Source organism: Notolabrus celidotus, chromosome 2 (genome assembly GCF_009762535.1).
Source record: "Notolabrus celidotus isolate fNotCel1 chromosome 2, fNotCel1.pri, whole genome shotgun sequence".
Classification (NCBI taxonomy): Eukaryota; Metazoa; Chordata; class Actinopteri; order Labriformes; family Labridae; genus Notolabrus; species Notolabrus celidotus.
In genome coordinates, this window is record NC_048273.1 from 18113555 (window position 1) to 18140880 (window position 27326).

The following is a 27326-nucleotide window of genomic DNA, read 5'->3' on the forward strand; positions in this document are numbered from 1 at the left end:
GTAACTTGACATTCTTGATATGCAGGTTTTCCAGAGGCTCCCTCATCTACAGCACCTGAAACAGATAATTGTCATCAACTACAGCATCTTTCATACATGAGGAAATTTACCATAACTTAAGTTGCAAACTACACATCTAAGCATTTAACACATTAAAACGGTATATTTATTTTCATAACTAAAACACCAGGGAAAAAAAAAAAAAGTGCATCTTGTTCATACTCACTTTAGTGCAAAGGCACAACGGTTGGATGTTTTCTACTCCTGGCTGAAGGGCTTTGTAGATTCATTCCTAAGGGAACAGACAGGTCTCTTATTAAAAAGAAAAAACAAAAGCCAAGACAGCAGAATAATTGTGGACCACTTGACCTCAGAATATATGGAACGGTATAGAGTATAATCAGTAGAACTCATTTGGCAGAATCTTTTAATCACTGGTATTGTGGCCACCTGAATTGTTATTGTACCCACAAAATTATTAACAAACCTACAGGAGGCTTTTCATTCTGTTCCCACATTTAAACTCTTACCTCCTGTCAGTCGTCTTCAAAATGGCTCCCAGCAGCTGCTGATTTTAGCCTTCTAGAGACAGAATAGTGTAAGTTTAACATGCACACCAGACATGAGAGTGATCATCAACACTGACCAGGTCAGCTAGAGCTAATATAACAAGACTTCATGGTTTATAGTCAGTGTTAAAATGTCATCACATAGGTCAGTCTAAGGGAATCACAAAAGGGGTTACTACATGATCCCACCACCATGCAGCTCTCAGACCCAGATGAAGGCCACTGGCACACTTGTACAAGAGGGACTAGACCCTCTTATAGTTCATCAATGGCCTAAAAATAAGTATAATTTAGGATACAAATGCTCCTGGTCATCTGAGCCCGAGGTGCTTTTAAAATGTCTTATTTTCTTACTCACCATGTGCTTTGTGACAACCAGTGTACAGCCATGGCATTCCTTTGGCATCTGCAAAGATTCAATGGATAAAGTTAAATAGTGTATTAGACAGAAAGAATGCAATCTTCTGAATAATTCAGATCAGGTATATGACCTTATTTCCTCAACTGGATCAGCGACCTGATTCAAACTCATCACATCTGAATCAAATAGACTGCACCATAAAACAATGACATTACTTACCAACACGTGGCTTTAAGGATCATCTCCAACAGCTGAGTTTTGTGAATGTCTGAATGATGAGAAACACAAAAAAGTACTTTTAATCAAGTGTTTAAAACACTTAAGGGGTAGAGCACATTGACATGTGACACATCAGATAGGAGCGAAAGACGATAGTCATTCTTCATTATTTTATCTGCTGAACTATGGGCTCATCATTGTATCAAGCACAGTTAAAAATGACTACATCAGCACTCAAACTCACCTCAACTGGGCCATGTTTGCTGCCAGAGGACTATTCCTAAAAAAGAAAACTTTTTTTAGAAACACTTCAGAAATCAGTTGCCACACTGGTGAGAGAGGGCGACACATCAGATAGGAGCGAAAGACGATAGGTCATTCTTCATTATTTTATCTGCTGAACTATGGGCTCATCATTGTATCAAGCTAGTTTGATTTATGAAATATTTACTTTGAAGTGCTTATTCAACTCACCCATAACTGATCCAAGAATGTGACAACTGGATCCAAGTATATATCTGCATCTGCAAGTAAAAATCAACATATTTATAGAAGCCCGCATTTAGGACATGTGCAGGTACAGGTGAAGCTGCACTGCATCAGCAAAAAGTATTCTTTCACTCTTATTCAGAGAGATTCCCAATGTTTTGTAAACAAGATCATCATTGACAGTTTGTGGATGTGAAATGCATAAGTGGGAAAAGGTATGTTCCATTACCTATTCTGGATGTTGTGCAGCTTGCCTATCGAGCATACCTGAGGGAACACAACATAGATAAACAATCATAATAATCTTAATATTTTGGGCAGCAGGTCATCTGTGCCTCAGCTATTCAACTGGTGGGTTGAAAGAATCGTCATCCATCTAGTCAAGAGTAGCAAATAAATGTCATCACAGCAGCACAGAAACAATGTGCAGACTTAAGGAAGACTAATGCGTCAATGTCTCAACAACACATGGCCTGTAATGATTGACCTACAAATCTGATGCTTCATAGCTTGCAAAAAAAATTGCTTTATTGGATCAAAAAAAAATAGTTTAAGGAAAATTCACATAACTTTAGTATTCAGACAAAAGAATGCCAAAAGGCTTTAGGGGGGACACATTAGAGACGCATAAATCTCCTTTAAAATGCTATCATCACTAACTGAGTCTTACCTTTCGTAGCTTTACCAGCCGCTTCAAGTTTCTGGACTTCGCGATGGCCTGTAGACATACATTTCATTTAGTGTCATACCAAAACAAAGGGAGTAGAAGAACTCTTAATTGAAAAAGTCTCAGAGTAAAATTAATCAGAAATCGCTTCTGTCCACTACTCTTATACTTTGAATCATCATTGACTTTCAGGTGGGACAAGGTTAATAAAGTAATTGAAGTAAACTCACCATGGTACACTTTGAAGATATTCAAAACCTGGAGGCATCGTGGACCTGCTTTAAAAAAAAAAAAAAAAAAAAATTATTCTGCTTGCAAGTGTAATTGCATCACATTATGAGACTAATACATTAATGCAACCCCAGTTGATTAGTTTCAAAAATGACTTCAGTCCACTACTCTTAGGACAAGGTATGTTTAAGATGAAGGAGAGAGGTCTTGCTCCTTACCATGTGGTTGCCGCCTTCATTTTACAGAGATCCGTCGACAGCACTGCAGGCAAAGAAAAAAAATAATGTTATTACACCAACTGGGTACATGAATGGAGACTTCTCTTCAAATGGATGGGCCTCGAACGACATTACATCCTGCACAAGAGCAGTGCAGTCAGCTTTATGCTAGACTAAAACGAATATAGATTATGTCCCATGCAGTCAGAGATGTTGGCGTTTCCTCATTTTAACTCAGATGTCCCTACCAACATTTAATCATCATTTCGTCATGGGACAATACTGTATTTTAAAACTAACAGATAGCATCTGTGCCATTAGGTGTCTCAGCATGCGCACTTGGACACGTGGCTGAGGCCTGCTGCTAACATTAGCTCTAGAAGCTAATTAGCACTTTCATCAAGGCAAACATGATGTAATCAGAACAAATATCAACGCTCGAGCACAATAAACACAACATATAGTGATCTGCTGCTTCCATTGTTATGTATCGGGGAGTGCCCGACAATAATGTACAAAGCAACGTAAAGCTGAGTAGAGTTCTGATAGTTACCTGCAGACAGCTGAAGAGTCAGTGAGGAGTGAGAACTAACGATGGGCGCAGGACGACTTTATAGGGCATGCCGCAAGGGCTGATGGGAAATTACAGCAGCGCCCCTGCTGGTCGGCCACGTGGTTCTCACATGGTCGAAAAAACAACCGATTTTGGTTTTGGGGTAATCTAAAATGAGGTTTGACAAAAGTGTGATTTCAAGCTCGAGGAAAAGATAAATCTGGATCATTGATGGTGTAATTTAATTCAACCGAAGAAGTCGTTAATCACACCTACAAAATAAAAGAGACACTATCTACATACAGTGGATAGCAAAAGTATACACACCCCTGTTAAAGTGCCAGGTTTTGTGATGTAAAAAATGAGACCAAGATAAATCATGTCAGAACTTTTTCCACCTTTAATGTGACCTATAACATGAACAATTCAATTGAAAAAAAAGGGGAATAATAAGAAACAAATAACTAAAATAATGTGTTTGCATAAGTGTACACACCCTCTTATTATTGGGGATGTTGCTGTGTTCGGAATTGACCAATCACATTAAAACTCATGAGAAATAGTAGTCAGTATACACCTGTCATAATTTAAAGTGACTTTGATTAATCCCAATAAATATCAGCTGTTCTAGGAGGATTTTCCTGACATTTCCTTAGTTGCTGCTTACAGCAAAAGCCATGGTCCACAGAGAGTTTCCAAATCAGCAGAGGGATCTCATTGTTGAAAGGTATCAGTCGGGAGAAGGGTACAAACATTTTCAAAGGCATTAGAAGATATACCATGGACCACAGTGAAGACAGTCATCATCAAGTGGAGAAAATATGGCACAACAGTGACATTACCAAGAACTGGACATCCCTCCAAAACTGATGAAAGACGAGAAGAAAACTGGTCATGGAGGCTTCCAAGAGGCCTACAGCAACATTAAAGGAGCTGCAGGAATTTCTGACTAGTACTGACTGTGTACGTCATGTGACAACATTTCTCATATTCTTCATATGTTTCTTCTATGGGTAGGGTGGCAAGAAGGAAGCCTTTTCTTATGAGGAAAAACATCCAAGCCTGGCAAAATGTTTCAAAAACATACATGAAGTCTCTCAAAAGCATGTGGCAAATGTTTTATGGTCTGATGAAACCAAGGTTGAACTTTTTGGCCATAATTCTGCTAACACTGCACATCACATAAAGAACACCATACCCACGGATAAGCATGGTGGGGGGCAGCATCATGCTGTGGGACTGTTTTTCTTCAGTTGGAACCAGGGCCTTAGTCAAGGTGGAGGGAAGTATGAACAGTTACAAATACCAGTCAGTCTAACACAAAACCTCCAGGCCTCCTTTAGAAAGCAAAAGATGAGGAGGAATTTCACCTTTCAACATGACAACAAACCAAAGCATACATCCAAATCAACAAAAGCATGGCTTCACCAGAAGAAGATTAAAGTTTTGGAATGGCCCAGCCAAAGGCCAGACGTGAATCCAGTTCATATCTGTGGGGTGGTCTGAAGAGGGCTGTGCGCAGGAGATGCCCTCACTATCTGATGGATTTGGAGCTTTTTTGTAAAGACGAATGGGCAAATATTGCCATGTCAAGATGTGCCACGCTAATAGACTCCTACAAAAAAAACGGAGTGCTGTAATAATATCAAAAGGTGCTTCAAAAAAGTATTAGTTTAAAGGTGTGTACACTTATGCAGCCATATTATTTTAGCTTTTTATTTTTTATCCTTCCCACTAAAAGATTTTAATTTTTGTCAATTGAATTGTTCATGTTATAGGTCACATTAAAGGTGGAAAAAGTTCTGACATGATTTATCTTGGTCTCAGTTTTTTACATCACAAAACCTGGCATTTTAACAGGGGTGTGTAGACTTTTGCTATCCACTGTAGTCTGTAGATGTTATGCCATAACAGTTTTCAATCAACAAAATGTGATCTGAATGTTGTTGACTTAATGTTATCCTGAACTTAATGTTATACATCAGATTTTCAGGGGATACGGTGAGTCCTCAAGGGTCCTCAAAAGACCAGCCTGATTCAGCCAGGCTCATCTAAAATAATCATGACGAAATCTCTCAGGAATGAACCCAAGGGGATTTAATATAATGCACCATTTCACAGGAAATTCGAATACATTCAACTGTTGATTAAAGTTAATTAAAAGTACATTTTGCTTGCTCTCTCTCAAGGGGATACCGAGTGATACTGAACTGTATGGCAAGACCACCATTTGATATAACTTAGACATACCAATGTGGGAAAAACAAAGTTATAGCTTCTCTTTTAGCTTAGACTGTAAATTCAATTCCACTCATTAGTCTGCTTTAGAGGGTGATTTAATTCAACAGCTGCAGGTACAGGCATCAAGTTTGGCCCTTGATGTGCATATAGCAGAATATGTTTCATGTATATACCCCTTAATCAAATAGAATACTCTTCATACAGTAAAATCTATCTCAGACAAGATAAGGTCTTGAATGTAACCTTCAAAGAAATCATGAGCTGTTGTGTTGTGAGCAACAGCATTGAGAGATGCTTGGGCAATTTCAGGTGAAAATAGTTTATTTCTGCATTTCATCCAAATATCATTGTATGTAGATTCAACCTATGTAGCTGTAAATAAGAGAATGGACGATGGTTCAAAAAGCAGTGGTGTGTAGTAAGATAAATATTGCCTTATACTGTTAATCTTGACATGATTTAGACAAAAAAAATTAAAAGTCTACAAGAAAACTGAACCAGTGGAACACAGGCTGGAGTCTAGCAGCACTCTGAAACAGCAGTACTGTTTCAAAAGTCTACACTGGTCGCTTTATTTCACACTCCTCACCCCTGACGACACAAGATTGAGCCTACACGGTAAAGCACTCTGTCATCTGTGGTTTTGGACAGGGAACAATGACAGGTGATGTGTAGAACAAACAGAGAGATAATTCAAAGACTTGTCTCTAGCCTGATGTCCTCATCATGGACCAGCAATCCAGAAAGACAAAATATGTAAACAATCATTTGTTCATTAATGCCTTCAGGTAACATGGAAACATTTTCAGAGGATTGTTTGTTCTCCGCCCAAATGAAAGTCCCTTTAGCCTTTTATCTAACCTTTTTGGCATAATGGACATCCAAATTTGTCCTTTGATGATCCATATATTGCATATATTCCACAATTCTATCACAACTCTCCCAATCAGTGTGATCAAATGCTATGGCTTACATAGGGTTTGGCCTCTAATTTACACTTGAGACACAGAAAAATTGTGAAAGACAAAAAAGGTGGCAAAATTAACTTGAAATGGAATGATTCCTAAAGATGTAAAGCCACCATGTTCATATCCTCAAATATTTTACACTATTGCCAAAAAGAAAAATAAACAAAAAGAGCATTGAAAATAAAAAAGAATATATTTTTATATATCCATCATATGTATATCTATATATAAACAACAGTTACAACTAGTTGCAGGCAGGCGGAGATTTTCACCCCGCCTTTTTAAGATTCATCCGTCACACAGTTATAAGGCTGTCAGACTCTTAGAGGGGGCAGCAACTTTTCTTTCCTCAGACACCAGATTCCCTGAGATGTAGAGCGCTGTTTTATTTGTCATGTTTTGTTTGATCAAAACATTTTCAACCACACACCCTTGCCCCCTCTGCCTCCCCCCTCCCCCCTGAAAAAAAGTATATGTAGGGAAACGAGTGCTGCTCTGGCTCGTCCTGTGGAGCTGATGAAGGGTGTGGCTGTGAGATGAGACGGGACTCTCCTGTCTCTGCTCTGCGCTGCCAAGTCTCATGTTGGCGGGTGGTGGGTATCGGTGGCGGTGGAAGCATCATTGCCCAAATAAGAAGAGGAGCTTTACTAATTTTCATGATACATCTTAGATGCTTCTCCATTTGATTTCATTCATTTCTGTATGATTATTTTACAGTCAAATGCAAAGCTGTGTACATACATATCAATCATCAGTCATTCCAAGGCTTGGAAAAGAAGTGGTTTTTGCAAAAGAGTTCTTATGAAGACTCTGTTGTGTGTGCATTTCTTTATGCATATGTATGTGTGTGTGTCAGCGTGTGCGTAGTCTTCTCAGGGCCTCTGAGAGGCTAATCTCTTTAATAGAGGCTCGTCATAAACCCAGCACTCCCCGTCCTCGTGGAATAGCTGCAGAAACACACAAGCAATGACAATGAATACTCTAAGAAATGCTGATCAAAAAATAACCCTGAAAGTAATCTGACACTTCTAACACTTAACTTTGAATCTAACTTAAAGTTAACCCCTCATTTTGCTCATACAGTACATTCCCATAATGTAATGGCGAGATTTTGAAATTTTACATTGAAAAAACATGAATATCTACTGCTGTATAAAGGAAATTGATAAGATGCTGATGTATCAGTATTTTCATTAATATGCATTCTTTTCCAAACAGTGTTGAGACAGACAGTCTTACCCTGGTCTCCCACTGCTGCTCGTTCTCCTTCCTCTCTCTGGCTTCAGCTCGCTGTTTCTCCTCCAGCCGGTGTTTGGCTTCTGTTGCTGAATCGATGTCTTTCAGTTTCAGGTTCAACGTCACATCTCTCCACAATCTGGTGAATTAAAAAGGGATATGTCAAAACAGTGAGGACAGGGCTTGTTTCTGAGTACAGGTCTCTTGTGTTGGATACTTGGTCACATGATATGAAAGACTGCTTATGGAGCAGGTTTTTTTTTTTCTTACCTTCGGGACTCATAATCGAGCTGGTCTTCCAGCTTTCTCACTTTCTTCTTAATGATGCCTATCCTCTTAGTGTCTATGAACACTGTGTTCTCCTGGAAACAAAGGAACACATTCTTTCATTATTTTTTTTTTCATTTTCAAAGTCTTTATAGAGTGGTTACTACTCAATGCAATGTAGAGATTTATTTACTTTGTTTAGAATTATTCTGAAATTCCTCTGAGACAGCCTAAAAAGCAGTACAGGATCTCCAAAATGCCACTCAAAGTATTGACACTAAATGAATCAATTAATTATTTAGAAAACAGTTGCACAAAATGAATTAGAGATATCATGGCTGCCAAAAGCAACACAGGAGAAGTGACCATAGATTAATCATTATAGAAACAACAGTGCCTTGATGGAGAAGAGTGAGTCATTTAAATTCAAAGCTAACAAAAATCTATTCAATACTGTATCTGGATGAAATTTTAATTTATATAAATTAATAAAGAAACAGTAAAGCTACTAAATGAAGCATGTTCATGTTAAAAATGTGTTTATTTTCATGTTCTCTATCCAGCACAGCAGGTCAGGAGAAACTGAAAGCTAAAACTGCTTGTTTTTAGGTGCCAGCCTGGATCCCCACAGGGTACCGAGCCAAGTCCTTTAATGTGTCAATTTTTATTTACTTGATATTCCCAAATAGGGGAGAATGGGGCTGGTTGCCACACTCGTTATATCTCGCCACCAGAGGGCACTGTCTCTCAAATTGTGGTATGGACATTTCCAGAGCTCACCTACATAGTCTTCTTTGGCTTCTCTTGAGGTGTGAGGATTTTTTGTGTTTTTCATGTCAAATTTCATGCCCTCAGTATTTTTCTTCAAGGCTTTTAAACGATGGGTTTTGATAAGACACAAAACAAGTGTTACCCTTACAAAGTGTGAGGGGAAAGCTATGGTTTAGATTTTTATTAGCTAGCAAACTAGTTGTTAGATAGTTGTTAGCCTTGATGCTAGCAAAAAAATCCAGTTGGGGTTGGTCATCACATTCTCTTTAGGGTTGGTTGTCACATGTAACAACCAACCCCTATGTTGGCAAAATCATGCGCAGACCCTACATTTGCCATGACTTTAACTCAGACAGTGACTGCATGTAGCCTAGTTGAGTAGGCCATTATTGTTAGGCTTATTTGTTTTGTTCTTTATGTTGTTATATAGGCTGGCCTAAAGATGTGTTTCCTCTTCATGTTCCTTGATCATTTTATGTTCAAATGCATTACGTTATGTAGGCCTATCACTTGTCAGTACAATTAAACTTCCAAATTTAGTTCTGCCTTCTTGCCTTTTTAAAAAGATTTTTCCCATTAAAATACCATTGTGACAACCAACCCCATAGTGTGTGACAACCATCCCTGTGATGGGGTTGGTTGTCACAATGTGTCAGAGTGTCTTTGATAGTTAATTGCCTCTTTGTTACAATGAGTTGGAAAATGAGAGGGATACACATTTCAACACCTTAAGCTTCAATTTAATGTACGAATGACTATTGAAAGATGTTATGATGATAAGCAATCATCAAAACAGTAAAAAGTGTGACAACCAACCCCGTTCTCCCCTACTCACTTCAAGTTATGGGAAATTGTATTACAAAGAAAAATGGCAATAGTTAATCTCCAGTTATCTTCAAGCTATAATTTGTTTTCAGTAATTATTGTCTAATTTGACACTCGTGCACCCTCCAAATCTTACTAAACATAAAAGACTTTAGAAAAGAAATGGACTCACTCCTGACGCCCATTTGGCGTACATCACTCCGTTCCACTCTCCTTCAATGGAGCAGAAAGACTTCTTGTCATTGGGGGGACTGAAAGAAAAACAGACATGATTTTTGAGGTATGTATATTCAGTTTAGAAGGCCATGGTCATCAGGCTTTGAACTGTAAAATACTGAATGTCAACCATTCTCTTACAAGATCTCAGCAGTGATCCTGTGCTTCTTCCCTCCGTAGAAAGGTTTGGTGTGGAACACGATGGTAGCGCTGTAGCCTGACTTTGAGCAGGAGATGTTGCACTCCCCACCCAGCTCCACCCATGGCACGGTCAGGATGGACCTGCACACACAGACTCAGTTTAGCGAAGCACATTTTAATGACTGGGGAGAAAGCAATTTAGTGATGGTGCAGACAGAAGCAGGAACAACAATAAAACACACCTGCCATATCCATTAGGGAATGTGAGGATGTAGTGCTCATCGTGCTCCAAACATGACACACAACCTAAAAGAAGAACAGCAATGAACAATGGTGAAGTTGTGATTCCAAAGTGTGAACATCTTTTAACTTTCAAGTGTATAAAGCAGCGCTCTGTCATACCTTGGCCAATATTGTGGACCCCTATGGACATGCCTAAGAACTTAGATTTTGTCCAGATATGAGCATTGAACTGGATCTTCTTATTTAAACACTCTGCGTAGAATGCAGAAACTAGAAGAAAGAAGAGAGGAACAGAAAGAAAATGATGAAGAATATAAAGGGAACAGTCAATGAGCCGGTGTCTCTACGAATCAAACGATTTAATTTACCCTTTAAGATTTAGAAATCTAAATCAACATGTAATCATCCAGCTGTATTTTTCCTATACCTGTTTGTTTTATTGACCCTGCATGTGAAACAGCTTTCACAGTGTTGTGTAAACACTTAGAGGGAAGAGATTCCATACTCACTGGGTGGGTGGTGAGAGACCTGCTCTGCCACAAAACGCACACTGTTGGCTGAAGACCAGGGAACTGGACCGTCTGGACCGTCTGATACCATCTCCTGGAGTGTGGAGGAGAGCTGAGGTATTAAATAAATGAGGAGAAGAATGAGAGCTCTTCCATGAGAGACAAAATGTTAAAACTTTATATTATAAGTGACTATGTTAGCTTTTGTGCTCTGGTCATGTGTTAACCAACCCCCCAAAAAACAGGGTAAAGTGTTTGTAAATGACTCTTCACTTGCAGTTAAGGTTAATCTTATTCACATTACCACAATCTAAGTACACAGCTGCAATCATAATCTATGATAGTCTGACGAGGAGAGGTGAGATATACCTCTGGGAATGAATGTCAGGTTTTCAGTAATTCCAGTGTAGCCAGCGGTTACCAATACAACTTTCCGCTAAGTCTTCCTTTTCAGCACTGTGTTTACGTCTGCAGTATAAACACTGTCATTTCTTGGACCATTACATCCCCATGATAGTGCCTGTTCGTCTGTTTCAAGTACCGGTAGGTCATCAGCAGACACACAGACGCTTCCCTTTGGCTTACTTCAGCCGTATGAGCCCGAAAAACAGACACCTACATGTGTTTTATGTGATTGGCTGACAATTTACGGGTCTTTAGTTTGCTGGACAAAACAGCAACACCATGATGAAGATTTGTCAAAAGTAAAAGTGGAAATCTTGTCAGATCTGACCATTAGAGGTTTTTTGTCGAACGGAGGTCGTAAGCATTTTTTCTGATGCATTCCAGGTAGCCAGGAAATCGAACAGCTGATGGGCTTTGCAACACAGCGTTGTGCAGATTTGTCACACAAGTTGTCATTTTTTATTATATTATATATATATATTACTGCTGATGGGAGCTGGGATGTTTTATTATGGCGGTCTGTGCTCTGCCTGCTTTTGCTCTCTGCATGGACTGTTTTTCCAGCATACACCAAAACCTGCTGTTACATTACTGGTCAATACTATTCGGACTACAAACAGAAACTAGAACACTTCCCATGCTGAAAATCCAGGCCTTGTACAGTTTCTACAATTTTACATGGAATCTGTAAACAGAGATTAATATAACTAAACATCACATGGAGCATTTCAATGTGCTTGATTGAGTTTTTTGGTATATTTGCCATGCACAACACAACTGTGGTGCCAGAGTTAGCTGTATAGCTGATTAACATCTGTGGACTCTTTGCAGAATATCACAACTGCATTTGATCGGTTTAATTTAATTTGGTTAAACAAATAACGCGGCACCTTCATTTCTTTCTTAACACATTGATATAGAACAAATCAGAAATGAAATCTTTATGTAATTTAGTAGGGATATGTAAATGTTGTGGTATGTGTAAAATTTAAAAGCACAATGCTAAACCACACCAAGTTTTGACTTCACAGAGAATCTTACATCATGTGCTCCAACCGTGTTGGGGGGAGGAGGCTCTTCTGTTTCACTGGGCAGATCCCAGTGGCAGAAGAAAACTTCTCCCAGGATTGGGTTGTAAGGTTTCTTGGCCACTGAACCTTTCCTCCCTGCATGGAAAGCTGATAGGTACCACTTCACCACATGGACCATGCGCTCGCGGGCCTCAAGCTGCTCAGCGATACTAGTGAAAGCAACACAAGCCAGTTGAATTTCTCAGTTTTGGTTGAACAATCAAATCAGTGTGATATATACTTGCAGCTATGAGAGACGAGCATTACCTTACAAATAAGTCGGGGTGTGCAAAGAAGTCTGCATACATTTCTAACAAAGATCTCCTTTCTAGGATGAAAGTAGGCAAGACCACCTGCGAGATATAATGGAGAAAAACTGTTAAACTGTAGATGTGTGGGTTGTTCAAGAGGAACAGCTTGCACAGAGGATGTTAGGACTACTGCGCTGAGAGAAATTCAGACAGAAAAAAGAATTGAGATTTAGCATGAAGAGAGCTGGGCTCATTAACCAAGCAAGCTGGCCAGGAGTCTTTACCTTAGTGAGGTCCATGCCCAACCGAACTTGAGAGAGGAGATGCATGATGACACTCTTGTGCTCCTCCACAGACTCGCCCTCACCGTCATCGTCACGGTCATCGTGACTATCAAACGGATCTGAAGAAAGAAACAGGGAACAGGTTTCACATGGCTGATGTAACATGAAGTCTGTATCTTCATTCTTAACATTTTAGTTGTCTCAAACCACTTCAAAAAATCTAATGTTCTCAATACCGCTGGGATGGTGCAATATTAATGGAGAAATAAAGCAGCTGGGGATTTTAAGAGGCCCATAAAACAGCTTGGTTAAAATAGATGTAATATATATTTATGTTTGTCTTCTTTGGTTTCCCTATTTACCTGCATCTGTGGTGCCGTTGGACATGGACGAGTTAAGGGACTCGGTGGTGTCTGGCCGCTTCAACGCTGTTCCTTCATTAGTGAGGGGTGAGGCAGCTGGAGGCCCTGAGGGACTGAGGACAGATAGAGGAAGCGGGAAGGAGGCCGGAAGCAGGAGAGATGAGGAGATAAAGAATGAGAGGGTAGCTCAGGCAATTTTGATGCAAGCCTCTCTGGCTGACCGGGCAGCTTGATTAATATTTGTTCTAAGCAAAAATGTCCCTGCTGACCTGCTAAACGCTATTATTTCAGTGCTTTCAAGCTCTGAAGCATTAGAGTATCTGTGAGCAGTGTTGGTTGTAGGGAGGCAGGGTGAGTCTTTACTCACTCTATGCAGTGTTTGGGAGAGGTGCTGCTCTGGTAGAACTCGTCGGCATCGTAGAACTCGTCCTCACTGGAAGAATAAGAGAAGTCTGGCACCGCGTGCGAGGGGAGGGGCATGTGAGCCGGGGAGGCGACGCCGCTGCTGGGGCCAGACTGGCCACTCCCTGACAGAGGAAAAATAAATATTGTCATGTGAGGGCTCCCTCATGATGCTATCCTTTAAATGTTATGGATCTTTTTAGTCTGCAACTTCACTCATATAGAACACAATTCATGGTCAAATCAACATAATGTTGCTCGACTGCAGCCATCTCATATCTGAGTGCAGTCCAGCGGGTTGCGTAATGTAACATCAATCTGTCAGTAACATAGGGACGGCTTCCTCTGCAGATTATATTGACAGCACACTCAAGCATGCAGCAGCTTCTTTTTAGTGCACAGCACAGCGTTTTCATACTGCTGCCTCAGCGCAAAGACAAACAGGCATGTACTGCTGCCTTCACTTTCTATTTTTTTACTTTATGTTCCTGGAAACACTGCTCAATGTGGAGGAGTGCAATAATAGTTTAAACATGGTTGGTTTTGCTCCTGTGGTTGAGTTTTTAACAGATTTACTTCAATTAGCTTGTAAACCAACAGTGATTACGGACTTAGTGCATCCAGTAATGTTGGGAAAAACCTAAACCCAAACAGGACAACTACTTTTACCTGTGCTGTTGGGAGTTGGGGTCTGTAGACTGCCCATCACTGTTACGATGGGACCAACAGGTAACGTGGAGGGCCGTTGGTCTGATTTACACACCTGAGAAGCGTCTTTAGAGGGAAACAAAAAAAGTAACCTCAGTTAGAACAGAAGCTTCTCAATCAAGCCGGATCACAAACCCTCTCAGACCTGACAGTAACCCCACATTCAGGATGCTGAGAAAATGTTCTGGGATGCTGCAGAGAGAGGCTTCATCTGTGAGGGGGATTACACAGTCTATTAAGAGACCGAAATTAGACTGGCCTACTTTGCATGGTTAATTTCTGCAGCATTTGAAAACTGTCTAGTCACAGTCATCTGACAGAAATAGCTCAAAAATAAAGTCAGATCTGAGTAATGGCGTTAAATTTAGTCAATCACTTGCTAACTGAAATTACTTTAAACATTGTTACACAGAAGAATAGTGATGTGTCAACACAACAGAAATAGATTGTGTGAAAATTAAATATAATCTCTTAAATACATTTAATTACCATAGCAGATATCAACTGAATGGACTTGGATGGACACTGGGAGAACACTCAATGCATTTCTAAAACTCTGAATGGTATCAGTAATGTTTTCTGATCTTGCTTCAGGTTTCATCACACTGTATTGAATGCTGAGCGAAACGTCACAACCTAAAATGTTGAGTGACAGATTATTCGATTATGATGAGTTTAGATTGTCACAGATTTGTTGAATGTGTTTGCTGACAAAACTCTTCTTTGCTTTTCATCTTTCTGTCATCAGCAGCACAGAGCAGATCTGTCAGGTATGAACAACAGGGGGAGCTGTTGTCAACCTGTCAGGATGATGTTGCTGCTCTTAACCAGAGCATAGATGTGTTAACGAATCGAGCACATAGATCTGATAATAAACAGTGAAAAGGCTGATGTGTAGAACCTGTGGGTAGTGTGGTCTGTGTTGGCATCGTGGTGTTGTCTACAGGAGTGTCCAGAGGGGGCTGGTAGATCCCATCCACTGGGTTAATGGTGCTCTGGGGGAAACAAACAAAAGCAGCGTTGCTGTCAACAACAAAAAACAGTTCTCTTAAAGTGACAACACTTGATGCAATAATAGGACACCCACACCACTGCCTGCTTTGCTGATCTCAAGGGATCTTTAAAGGGAGACTAAAATTGCGAAGGAGTATTTAGCTCTTGACTTGATACATAAACTGTCTACCGCCACATTTTCTTGTTTTGTTTTTTTAATCCAGGTATAATAAACCTCAACTATAGCTAAACTAAATGTGCCTACATGCTAACCACAATGAGACACCATTTCTTGTAACCTTCAGATCACATTTCAGGTTAGTTCTCACCCTTAACTGGGTACAAACTTCACAGCCTGTGTACAGGTTTCAGGTCAGCATAATAGTTTACCTACTCAACGGCAAGAACAGTAAAATCAAATATGCACCACCAAGCCGGAGCAGATCAATTTTCCTTCATCTCATTTCCTGGAGAGAGAAGCTACAGAGCAGAGTTTTCAGGTTTCCCCTCAATCAAATCAATACCAAACCAACAACACCAGCAGAAGTCTTACACAATAAATAACAGCACCTCTCCAAACTCCAAGCAACCTTCCAGTCGAAAAGAGAGTTAATGAACTCCACCGGGCTGAAGGCTAAACCTGTTACATGTTTAAACCTCTTGATTTCCCCGTGGTGAAGACCTGCAGGGACTGTCATGTCTGCAGTTGTTGCAACCTGAACATCACTCACAACACACACAAATGCGCACACAGATAAAAAATTAACATGATGGGCTTGATGAAATGGGGTCACTGGAACCATTGACCTGACAGACAGGAACACTGGCAACAACAACAAGAGCTAAAGCTAAACCATATCGACCTTTATTCCACAACAACTTACCCACAGGGCTCTTGGCTGCTCTGAAATTAGATCCAGTCGATATTATGTGTAACCTATCACTCAAACTTGACCTGCAGTCTGTGTTTTTAACAGCTTTTTTTCCTCTATTAGTTATGATGAGCTTGTTTCAGGTTAACAGGAACAGTCACAGTGCGTCAGAACATGACCAGACACAAATATGCATTGGTGAAAAACACATAAGTTTGAAGGAGTGCCAAATTTGGACTACAATCCCAGGATGCAACACTAAGCTTATTACATAAAAACAGACTCAACACAGAGGGAATTTCTTTCCTGTATCTAAAAGAGCAACCACAAATGCTAACTACCAACAAAAGCCATGATCAAAGTTAGAACATATCACACAGAGAAGCTCAAATATCTCCCCTCAGTATGTCCTGTTCACACGTCTCTTTTATTGTCAAGCTTCTTGACTTTGTTCCTTCCTCCTCTCTCCCCTCCACACTGTCCGATGCTTCCCTAGTCCACGTGCTTCTATGAAAGTAAGGCGAGGGCTACTAATTTTAGGCAATTATAGAAATATTGGTCTGTCATTTTGGGACCAGCTGGTGGCCTTGCAAACGAAAGCTGAAGCATGAAGTTGTCAAGAGGAAAAATGAGCCCATAACAACTTAAAGCACAGTGTCATCATCAGAGGTGTCAAGTAACAAAGTACAAATACTTTGTTACCTTACGTAATGTAATCTATACTTTCCTGGAGTAATTATTTTTCAGCTGACTTTTTACTTCTACTCCTTACATTTTAAAAATAGCCGTGTTACTCATATTTCATTTCGGCTTGTTTTCATTCCGGCTTGTCATCGTCCAAAAAAAGTAAGTAAAAGTAATTAAATTGAGAAGTAAATTGCGCCATCCCGATAGAGTGAATTTGATCGTGGTTGGATGAGAAATATAAACATGATACATTAACATATTAATATAACATTATAGTCATTATGGCCTTTAGAAAAAAGTTTTTTTTGGGAGGTGGGGTCGTGCACTATAGGCCCCTGTGGCACAGCCTAAAGCTTTTGTCCTTAATGGCATTTTTCCCCCTTACATTAATTTTACTTTTATACTTTAACTAGTTTTGAAACCAGTTCTTTTACACTTTTACTTAAGTAAAAAGCTTGAGTTGATACTTCGACTTCTACAGAAGTCTTTTTAAACCTAGTATCTATACTTCTACTTGAGTAATGAATGTGAATACTTTTGACACCTCTGGTCATCATCAATATCATATTTTTTTAAACTGCAATATTAATGCAGCTCCAAATGCAGCACACACCTATACCAATCATTGCACATCAGAATAACATTGATTTGGTTCATGTTGTGCTTGCTTTAAGTTATTCCTGCACTCAACAGTGAATCCCTGGTGATGAAGCACATGACAAGGTCAATCAAGCCTACTGCTCCACACTCAAGTTACAGTGCATTTATCATGTACGTCACATTATGGACAAGGTATCAGAGATTCACATGTTCTAATGCTGCAAACACATTTTTTTTCACAAAGCTTATAGCAACTAGAAACATGTGCTGTTAAGATGTGTAGAAAGAGCTTATGCCGTGCTACTAATACTACATAATGCAGTACTTAATGATGGTGAGATTAAGTCATCTATAGGAGCAGTGCAGGCCTGTAAATTGTACAGATTATGAGATTCTTGCTTTAAAAGGTCACACTCAAGGTCTTATGTGTGTTGGTCTATTACCCATACAATATTCATATCTCTTTTGAAAATAACATTTTCCAGTGTTTTTTTTTTTTTTAAATTAACCTTTGATTCACAGAATTGGTCAACGTCTCTGTAGATCTAAAATATCACTACATATTTCATTAAACATATTTTTCTGGAGCTTCCATTCTCCTCTGTCACTCTTTTCTTTCTACCTCAACCTTTGCACAACCTTGGCATAAACACATACTTGTAAAAAAGATAACTTTATTCTAACATATATATGTATATAACCTTCATTTGAGATATGGAGCCAATCAAGGTTCAGTGAGTATACTGTGCACCATATTTCGCTGTATTTCTGTCGACTGAATCACAATGTCAAGATGACTCATCGTGAGAATTAGTAAGCACACATTTCAACTGTGGTGGTAAAAAAACTGAAGGTGTCAAGTAAGAGCAATCTAAAAAGTTTTTGTGAGAACTTATCTATACTTGCTTGATACACATGCTTGTATCTGTGAGTGATTACAAGCATGTGTGATAGCTGATGTGTTGATACAACATGCAAAACTCCTGGCATGGTTCTTGTCTAAAGACAGGACATCTGCTGAGACATTAAAAGTGCTCTCCGGAAGGCTTTTCAGCTCTTAGTGTTGTATGGTTCAATAAGCAGACAGTGTGTGTACAAGATAAATCAATGGTGAATTAGTTGACTCTAATTATTGGGTGAAGTGAAGGGCAACAGTCTCTCATATTCAGGCATGCAATGAGGAGCACACTCGACATTCACACAAACATTCTGTATCGATGTAAGGCTGCAACCATTTACTGTCCACAGTTTAGTCATGGATTCATCGTTTTGAGTCATTTTATGAAAATACTTTTCTCCGATTAAAAAATGTGAGTCATTTCTGGTTTCTTTTTTCCTGTCTGACAGTTTACTGCCATACAGGAACCCAGACAGTTACCAAAATCCTCTTTGGCTTTTGGGAAACTCAACTAACTAGGGTTGCAAAGGTGTGGAAAATTTCCGGTAAATTTACATGGGAAGTTAAGCTGGGGAATTTTGGAAATATTCCAAAATGGAAACTCTCAATGGGAATTATGGGAATTTATGGGAATTAACTGGGAATTGAGGGTCATTTTAGGGAAAGGTATCATATCCAAGCATAAATTAAAAATAAAATCATTTCCAAAATAGAAATCATCTGTGCATGTGATGGAGGAATGCACAGTGCATGTAGGGGGCGTGGTCTCAATAGCTGGTTGTTTAGTCAGGATTAAGCTAAAATATATTTTCCCCAACTATATTTCAGCTCCCTATTAAGAGCCAACCTTCAATTTAGTAAATTCCTGATTTATTCCCGTTTATTCCCATAAATTCCTGTAATACCCATGGAAAGTTTCCAACTTTGAAAATTCCCTGAATTTTGCAACCCTAAACTGACACTTAATTTTGTTTTGTACTTTTCTATTTCTTTTCTATAAATCAACAAATAACTGTCCAGTCAAAAGTTGCAGCCCTACAATAACGTGCAGCTATTTCTACTAAGAGTTGACACACACACCCATACAATCATGTGTAACCAGAGGAGGAAAATAATAGTTTCCAACCATTGATAAAAGAATCAAATCTCAGATGAAACCAGATAATAATCAGGAAAGTAGTGGAAGAAATAAGGGAAAGAGCTACAGATAGAGATTATATCCCAATTAGAGGGCATGCACTGAACAGGGCTGATTTATCCTACATTCTACAGTGGAGAGTAAATTGAGCAAGAAGAGAAAGTTAGCAGTTTGATTTGATTTAATTTCTTTGTTATGGACGGAGAACGTCAAAACTTACTATAAGTCCGTTTGCGTGTTGCTGTTCGTTACTTTGGTCCTTAAAATTTTAAAAAGACATTGTTAGACTATGTTCGTGGGAAGGTTGAAGAATCATTACATAAAGCATCCTAAGGATCTGTTGAGCAATGAGATCCATCCCCCTCACCACACGGAGCTTCAAAATATTCACCAACTTTGCCAAACGCAGTAATCCCTTCATCACATGATCAAAGAGGGACAGGGTTGTGCGACTATGAAGAAATGTTAATGTTCCCTTGAATCGTTTTCATGAGTGTTCAAAGTTTTCAATTCAACAACCCATCCCACCTAACAGCCACATGAAGTAGAAATGATTGCTCCACTTCCTCTGAAAGCTGAATGGAACATGTGATGAAACGAGTACTGGGCTACACCCTCATCAACCACCGACCCAGATAGCAACTGTAAGCAGGGAACTACCCCCAGAGACAGACACAGGCCGACACAGTGCACACTGACATGGTCTCACAAGAAGAGTGATTATAGTGAAGAGGCAGAACCCAACTACAGAGAGGTTAATCAAACATGTTGTGTTTACCTTGGCAATTTGCAGCAGTACAATACAGTGCTTGATGGACTCTACCATGCTCTGAAGGAATAAGACAGAGAGAATCAAATTATGAGGAAAATGACTTCAGATCTCAAAGACAGGAAGGAAATGTGTTAAGAACTGACTTACACAAGTAGTCTCTTTCAAATTTTCAATTTTCTGTAAAAAAAAGAAGACGAAAGTAGGGTGTTAAATTCAGAGGAAACAAACACAACGTTCAGTAGTAGAAGTGCTGATGCAACCGGTTCAAAAGCAAATAAAGAACAGCTGGTAGAAAACATCAAGGTGACGGTGTCTCAATAGCAGCAGCTGTGTTGTTCTTTTGAAATCTACAAGACTGTTTCCCACATTGCAGAGATCAGGGACAAACAAGTCACAGTGACCAAAGAGCAACGTAATTGTAAGGGAGGAAGTGAATCACACAGCTGCTGGTAAAACACTGAGACACCTTGAAACTGAGCTGCATGCTCAATAACTTAGAGCTCAAACTTTCTGATACAGAAACCTGTTTGATTGAAGTGAACTGTCAGAGGAAGCTTTGTAAATGAGTAAATGCTCTTATGTAAACCCTAAATCAATTAAGATCTATAATACTGGTCTATACTTCAGCTCATCATTGCATTCATCACAGTTAAACCCTTACTAGCTGCAGACTGTCATGTGATGTTTAGCAGTTATATGAATGCAAATGGAAAACCTTTGGGCCTTAGACAGTTGATTTTCACAGCACAAGACATCTTAAGTCATTTTGTGCTTTGCCAGATTAAGATGAGCGGATAAAATATTCAGCACATACATTAATAATGAATGCAATCATTAGTTCAGATCAGAGCTCTGTCAGTTTGCCTGAAAAATAACAAATCTGAAGTAACACGTTCATGGTAAAATATGATACTTTATGATATGCACGCCTATTTAATACAAGGACAAACTGTTTCACGTTCTCAAACCCTTTACTGAAGAAACATCATTTTTGAACAAATGTGTAAATAAGATGGTGACAGATATCTCTTGTCTGCACCATGCTGATGGGTATCATTTATGTTTCCCCGCTCTGCGTGTCAGCCTGCCTCCCCTACCGTTAGCCTCGGCTCTAATGTCAGTAAGAACAGCCGACCGGAGAGCTGACACACACAAGGACAGAGCAGCACTGCTGGTACTTACTCTGCGTGACTCATCCTCTTTGCACTCCTTGATCTTCTCATCAAACAGCTGTGGGAGACAGGAAAGGAAGGCATGCAAAAGGAGACAAAAACAGAGTTAGTTTGTTGTCAGAAGGTGACTCTTTTTCAAGTGAGATAATGACGTGGCAGTTCTTCAAACCAAGGGAGGACACTTGTGTTGTTCTCATTAAGATTTTTCGGCCTGAGAGTGTGTATGCTGCCGCTGCTTCTTAACATAGGCGGTTTTCTGCTTTATCACCATGCTACCACAAGTTTGATTTCTAATAACTTCTGCTTTGTTAAAGAGGTGGGCAATTAAAAAGGACAATAAGAGGCTAAATAAGAGGAAGATCATGACAAAAAAATGCAAGTCATGCAGGGTTTATGACAAAATGTAAAGGGTATTACTAAAAGTCAAATATAGGTCACAGTTTGAAATAAAATGACTTTCTTGATCTGTTTGTGTATCTTTTTAACTTGATTACCAAAATGTTGATGTAAGCCAAATAGATACAATAATTGGCAGATAGCCTTCATCTGTAATCTTTGACTTTTTAAAGTATATTTAATAAATTAAGTGTGTGCTCCGTTGAGTCCTACCTTTAACTGGTCAATCAGGATCTGTAGGTAGGCGTCAGCTTCAGCTAACTTCTTATCAAAGTCTTGTACACTTGGGACAAATCCTGTCTCAGCCTCCTGAGGATGGAGAGACAAACGCAGCAGTAGATTAGTGCAGCCCGGCCCACACCAAACACCATGCAAGTATTTGCATATTCAAAGTAAAACAACAACACAGCCACTACCCATAATATTAGCCGTGCAATCTCATATTATCCATTCATAAAAAAATAAGAGCTCGTCTCCCTCACCTCATGGCTAGGTAAGCTTTGTAAACTGTTACACAAAATGGGCGACAGAAACATCAACAGTGCAGGAGAATCTTCCAGCAGTGTACTGTACTGGGAGAGATATGAATACTATTGTTTAAAGGCTAGCCTACATAAAAGACCAGCAGGGCTGTCTGACCAACTGACTGGAGGACAGTGGATTTCAGGCATCAACACAGCTGAATCAAGTATCTCAGAGCTGGAGGGAGTTTAGTAACTGACAGATAAGCATATATGTAAACGGGCCGAAGTGCCTTTGAATTCATTGTTTGTTAATTAGTAGGGATAGACCGATTATCGACCGGCCCGATTATCGGCACTGATATTCTGCATTTTGACAGATATCGGCATCTGCCTTTTTTTTTTTTTTTTTTAATCTGACGGCCAATAAGAGATCAATTTAAAACTGGGTTATTTTGGCTCATTTCTCCGCAGTTTCTAATCACTGGGGATGAGCTGAGCAGCATCCGTTGTGGCCCCTACAACTACTAGTTATTAAAACCTCCTACAACCCTACTCAAAAAACTGAAATATACCTTTAAAACAAAGATAAGTGAAAGATTAACATTTCAGTTATATTGAAATTTTGGAAAACTTTATTTACCGTAAAAAACTTTAGAGAGCTATTTATTTGTTTAAGTTTTCATTTAACTTTATAAGACATGCTGCTGAGCCTGGGAGCTCCCTGCACTTTGTTAGAATTTTATGACAAAGATGTTCATTGTCTAAGATAAAAATCGGTATTGGCTCTGAAAAAATCATATCGGTCTATCTCTGTTAATTAGCCGGCCACAGTTACCCCAATCAGAAACACAGACTGCACACACATAAAGAATCTCGGGCACTGACTATTTCATTGCATAATGTCCATTAAAATCTAATTACTGGACTGTTGGCAGGACAGACATGCATCTGTCTCTATCTGAACAAGCTCACCAGACAATTGAGAGAACAATTCAGTTTTGCTGAGAAACACCACAAACAGGAAAAGGAGCAGAGAAATGTATGGACAGACAAACTTCCTTTGGTAAAAAAAACACCAAATATGTGGCCTCAATTTATCAAGGACACTCAGCACTACATTAAAAGTCCTCTACATCAAGACAGAGGATTGATAACAACATTTTTAATCTGTCATGAAACAAAAAAACAGAATGTCTGTGAAGAAAAAGTCATGAGATTAAAAGAAATCCTGCAAGAGCCCTGTTAGCAGATCAAGCTCTTCTCAAACCGTTTTGGGGGCCACTGCCGCTCTGGATTTGCTGCGTCTCATGTCCCTGCCGTGTCCTGAAAGGGCAGAAGCTTTTCTAGCCGCTGTAGACGACCTCACAGGAATGTGAAGAAAAGCCATCAAACAGCAAAAAGCATTCTATCTTTATAGAGAACAAAGTCTGAGTGAGCTCAGCAGTCTGCATTCAACTAGCCAAACTTCCTCAAAAGGATCAAAGGTGCTCTCACTTGGTGGCATGACTGCTTTATATAGCTGGCCAGGTGAAGGCCTGAGCTAAAGTCTAAATCAAAAATCATTACGATGCAGGAGTCTACATACTGTGTCAATGTGAGTACACTCGTGTAAAAGCAAGTTTCTGGTTTAGATCAGCACAGTCCCTCTGATGTGAGCAACTCACCCTGCCCTGATGCTAGACTGGAAATTCGTGTTAATCCAGATTAATTGGGGGGAAAAAGCAGCTGTTTTAAACAACAAGTAAAACTAAAGTTAGAGGATTTAAAAAAAAAAACCTCAAGTGCTTGGGCAAATATAAGGTGTGGGCTACCATTGTAAATCTTCTTATCTTCTAATCTTGACATTTCTTTATTAAGTTATGTCATTCTAGCTCTGGATAAAATGGTGATTCACTTGTCAAGCTCTCCAAACTTACATCATAGTGATATCTACAAAATGACAACAACATGACTTGCAACAAAATGCGACTTAATACAACCCTCAAACTGATCTGTGTCATAAGATGTGAATGAAATGTTGTACGCAACTTAAAAGTAAGTAATTACAACATGGATGGGTTACTCTACATATTCCTAACTGGCCACGTTTATAATCATAGGCCATGTGAAAGGGGACTTAAGGGAAAAGAACTCAAGCAGGAACATGAAGCTGACATATGCAGACCAAGCAGGACAGAAATGTAAGACAGCCCTTATTATGACCTCGTGAACACTAACTTATGTTTTGTCAACACACATAACGCAGACCAAGTTTGGAAGCAGAAAGTCAGGGGAGGGTGTTGGTTTATGACCGTCCAGTGTCCCAACACGTCATAGTTTTCCTCACTTCATGTCTGTTCCTGAAACGTTTCCAGACGTCTGCACCTCCACTCCCACTTGTTCCCACCGCACACACCATGCGTCCCCGTGTGTGTGAAACATAGTGGGAATATTTTAGGGCAAGCCTGCAAAGTCTCACACATAAACACGCATGAACCCACCCCACCAACCCAGACTCTACAAACAACACTGCCCTCTCACCCTCTCACCCTCCCCCATGTTTCTGTTTGTCTTTCCACGCAGTGTGACCCACTTTAAAATGCTGCTGCCCTGGTAGCGCACTGCAGCCGTTAAAGTTCTCCTCGCTGTGGTGCAGTGGCGTTTGTGTGTGTGTGTGTAAGTGTGTGTGTTTACTTACTGGGTGCTTTGCTCCAATGGACATGCTGCGTTACACCTTGTATATCACAACCATCAAGCCATGCAGCCTGACACAAGATTGTTCTCTCTTTCTCTGTCTCCGTTATTCTGTCTTCCTCTCCCTGAAGCAACAAAACTAGCAGCTGTAGTGAAGTTAGCGTTCTTCCTCCCTCCTCCCTTCCTCCTCCTCCTTCTTCTTCACACAGAAACTGAAAACAATCTCCTCCTCTTAGTCTCTACTGCAGTGTGCCAGAGTAAACTACAGCAGCCTTCAGGCTCCTAGTTAGCAGTACAGCCAGTGTGGCCACAGTATATCCTTCGACAGCAGCTGAGCTCTTGGTGAGGTATGAAGGCAGACAGAGCTGAGTTAATCCAGGACCCTCCCCTGGCAGGAAAGGCACACTTCCTCTAACGCAGGCAGAAGAGAAAACACACAAAGCAGCAGCAAGTGCTGACAGGGACACGCATTAACAGCCACTCTGATTGGCCGAGGCAGCAGAAGCAGATGTTTGGTTGAACAAGCAGGTCTCAGATTTGTTCCCACTGGGTCACATGGTGCTATGACAGCAGCGCGCTAACACTGCAAGAGTGCGTGTATGTGTCTGTGTGTGCAGGCACACGTAGCACGTCACAGGGATTTGCCACGGGGGGGAGGGAGGGGAGGCAGGAGGAAAAGACAGGAGGGAGGGAGGGAGGGAGGGAATGAGAAGGTTGGTCATGAGGTTGAAAGAGGAGGAGGAGATGGGTGGAAGGAGCTGGACGTGGAGGACAGGAGGGGGGAAAGGGAGGAAGGTTTGCTTTAGGGGAGGAGAGCTGGAAATAAGGTTGGCCAGAGAGAAAACAACTGGAGGGCAGGAGGAACAGGAAAAAGAACTGGCTGAGAGTCGAAATACGCATGAAACAATACTAAAATCAAAAAGGAAAACACAAGCTGACAGCAGGTCAGCAGTAAATCAAAGAGATGGCGGTCTTTCCATAAAACTTAGCCTGGTCCTGACACCAGTCCAAATCAGCCACATGTTGCCATAACATCCTCAATTTATGATGGCATGAATGTCACCATAATTTCTATTCCTGCTGACAAGGCTCTTACTGCTCTATTGAGCAAAACAATCTGTTCTGAAAAGGACACATAAAGCTACAAAGAGTTCAAACAAGAAGGAGAAGTCAGAGTCATTGTATCGATTGTGCTGCACATGTTTTTAAAGTATGCAAATGAATGTAATCTGAGGTGCAATAAAAATCCAGGAATAAAAGCTTTGATAACAGAGCTGGATTCATTATCTCTGTACAGTTACCACATTTGTCAGTTCACCTTTTAACTCTTTCCGCACCAGTTAACAGGTCAGGTATGACAGGAAGACGATTGTTTGTTTAGGACAACAGAGATAAACAGTAAACCCACATAGATCCTGACAAACAGACAAGCCCTACAGCAAAACGACTTCTTGTGACTGAGGAGAGTGAATTTAGATACACACACACACAATCACATACTTATCCACAGGAAAAGTGCATGGTTACATACTCTGAGTTGGAGGGTGTGACGGAGGATAGTTCCCTCTAAGGCATGGATCCACTTCTCCCGCTCGTCTGCATCTCGGGCTGAGGGCAGAAGCACACAGACACACCCAGTGAGCCATGTTTTCCAGACACCATCAGTAGCTGTTACACGTGTTACACAGTAATGGTACCAAGACACAACACTGAAATGACATGAGTACAGGGGACACAGTGATGGACGCTGTGTATTCTACAGGAAAATACAAGCTTATCTAATCTTAAGCATGCTTATGTTCTGCTCGACCTCGTGTTGAGGCCTGTAAATATCTATGATCCATCATAGACACAACTTCAAAAACAAGACAGCCAAGCTTCATTTGAAGAGAACATTTTATATATCAGGAAAGATAATAATCTGCTTTGCAGCTGAAGTAAACAACAGAGATGCCAGAAGAACCCAGAAAATACATTAAAATCAAATCAGAAAAATAGAAAGAGATTTAGATGGGTTCATGACATTTTCTGGACAACGACATTTAGAGATTTCTAACACAGATTTTCCTCAATTCCTGTAAAGAAACTGTTCAGGCACTGCTGAGAAGTGAACAAGAAAGTACCAAACTACAGACTTGAAGCTTGAGGAGAGGGCTAGCCTGGCTCAAAGTTATACAAATTATCAAGGTAAAATCCTATTAGCCACACATTTAAAGCGCACTATAAAAAAATATACCATATCCTGTTTGTTATATTTCTTGGAAAGAATGAGGAATTAAGATATTGCCTTTTTGTGCAAGACTTTCTTAGCGAGGTGCCGCATAGCCACAGACTGTATAAAATATGGACGTAGTATCCGTGACGTCACCCATCTGTTTCTGAAGCGCTGTTTTGAGGCCAATCGTCAGCGGCAGCCATATTGCTGCTTTGGAGTGATTGTGACGTAAAGAGGCGG

The 27326-nt window shown here is 40.1% G+C and overlaps 1 protein-coding gene and 6 non-coding genes across 10 annotated transcripts in view; all 7 read right to left on the bottom strand.

The window, feature by feature from the left end:
• Positions 1-366: 366 nt before the first annotated feature.
• LOC117808527 lies at positions 367-440 on the bottom strand. Its single transcript, XR_004630345.1, has one exon. It is a non-coding gene; the product is annotated as a small nucleolar RNA SNORD47 (small nucleolar RNA).
• An 833-nt stretch (positions 441-1273) lies between these two features.
• Positions 1274-1355, bottom strand: LOC117808536. Its single transcript, XR_004630355.1, has one exon. It is a non-coding gene; the product is annotated as a small nucleolar RNA snR60/Z15/Z230/Z193/J17 (small nucleolar RNA).
• A 136-nt stretch (positions 1356-1491) lies between these two features.
• On the bottom strand, positions 1492-1574 carry LOC117808545. The gene has a single exon (XR_004630359.1). It is a non-coding gene; the product is annotated as a small nucleolar RNA snR60/Z15/Z230/Z193/J17 (small nucleolar RNA).
• Positions 1575-1741: 167 nt separating this feature from the next.
• On the bottom strand, positions 1742-1823 carry LOC117808588. The gene has a single exon (XR_004630374.1). It is a non-coding gene; the product is annotated as a small nucleolar RNA SNORD79 (small nucleolar RNA).
• A 600-nt stretch (positions 1824-2423) lies between these two features.
• On the bottom strand, positions 2424-2492 carry LOC117808559. Its single transcript, XR_004630363.1, has one exon. It is a non-coding gene; the product is annotated as a small nucleolar RNA SNORD75 (small nucleolar RNA).
• A 457-nt stretch (positions 2493-2949) lies between these two features.
• Positions 2950-3030, bottom strand: LOC117808532. The gene has a single exon (XR_004630346.1). It is a non-coding gene; the product is annotated as a small nucleolar RNA SNORD74 (small nucleolar RNA).
• A 2821-nt stretch (positions 3031-5851) lies between these two features.
• Positions 5852-27326, bottom strand: part of osbpl9 (oxysterol binding protein-like 9) — a 37256-nt gene continuing 15781 nt past the window's right edge. For 2 of the 4 annotated variants that reach the window (XM_034709353.1, XM_034709357.1), the window contains exons 4-24: positions 26403-26479; positions 21948-22043; positions 21349-21396; positions 20314-20343; positions 20173-20223; positions 19615-19653; positions 15108-15201; positions 14168-14272; positions 13464-13623; positions 13097-13209; positions 12735-12853; positions 12467-12552; positions 12171-12369; positions 10725-10836; positions 10375-10485; positions 10215-10278; positions 9973-10113; positions 9788-9866; positions 8023-8114; positions 7756-7891; positions 5852-7463 (exon numbers count right to left, since the gene is read on the bottom strand). In XM_034709353.1, the coding sequence (XP_034565244.1) occupies positions 7389-7463; positions 7756-7891; positions 8023-8114; positions 9788-9866; positions 9973-10113; positions 10215-10278; positions 10375-10485; positions 10725-10836; positions 12171-12369; positions 12467-12552; positions 12735-12853; positions 13097-13209; positions 13464-13623; positions 14168-14272; positions 15108-15201; positions 19615-19653; positions 20173-20223; positions 20314-20343; positions 21349-21396; positions 21948-22043; positions 26403-26479 (2027 nt within the window). In that variant the 3' untranslated portion in view covers positions 5852-7388. Of the gene's footprint in view, positions 7464-7755; positions 7892-8022; positions 8115-9787; positions 9867-9972; positions 10114-10214; positions 10279-10374; positions 10486-10724; positions 10837-12170; positions 12370-12466; positions 12553-12734; positions 12854-13096; positions 13210-13463; positions 13624-14167; positions 14273-15107; positions 15202-19614; positions 19654-20172; positions 20224-20313; positions 20344-21348; positions 21397-21947; positions 22044-24875; positions 25243-26402; positions 26480-27326 lie in introns of those variants that run through there. The other 2 variants (XM_034709377.1, XM_034709368.1) reach the window with 2 other exon arrangements.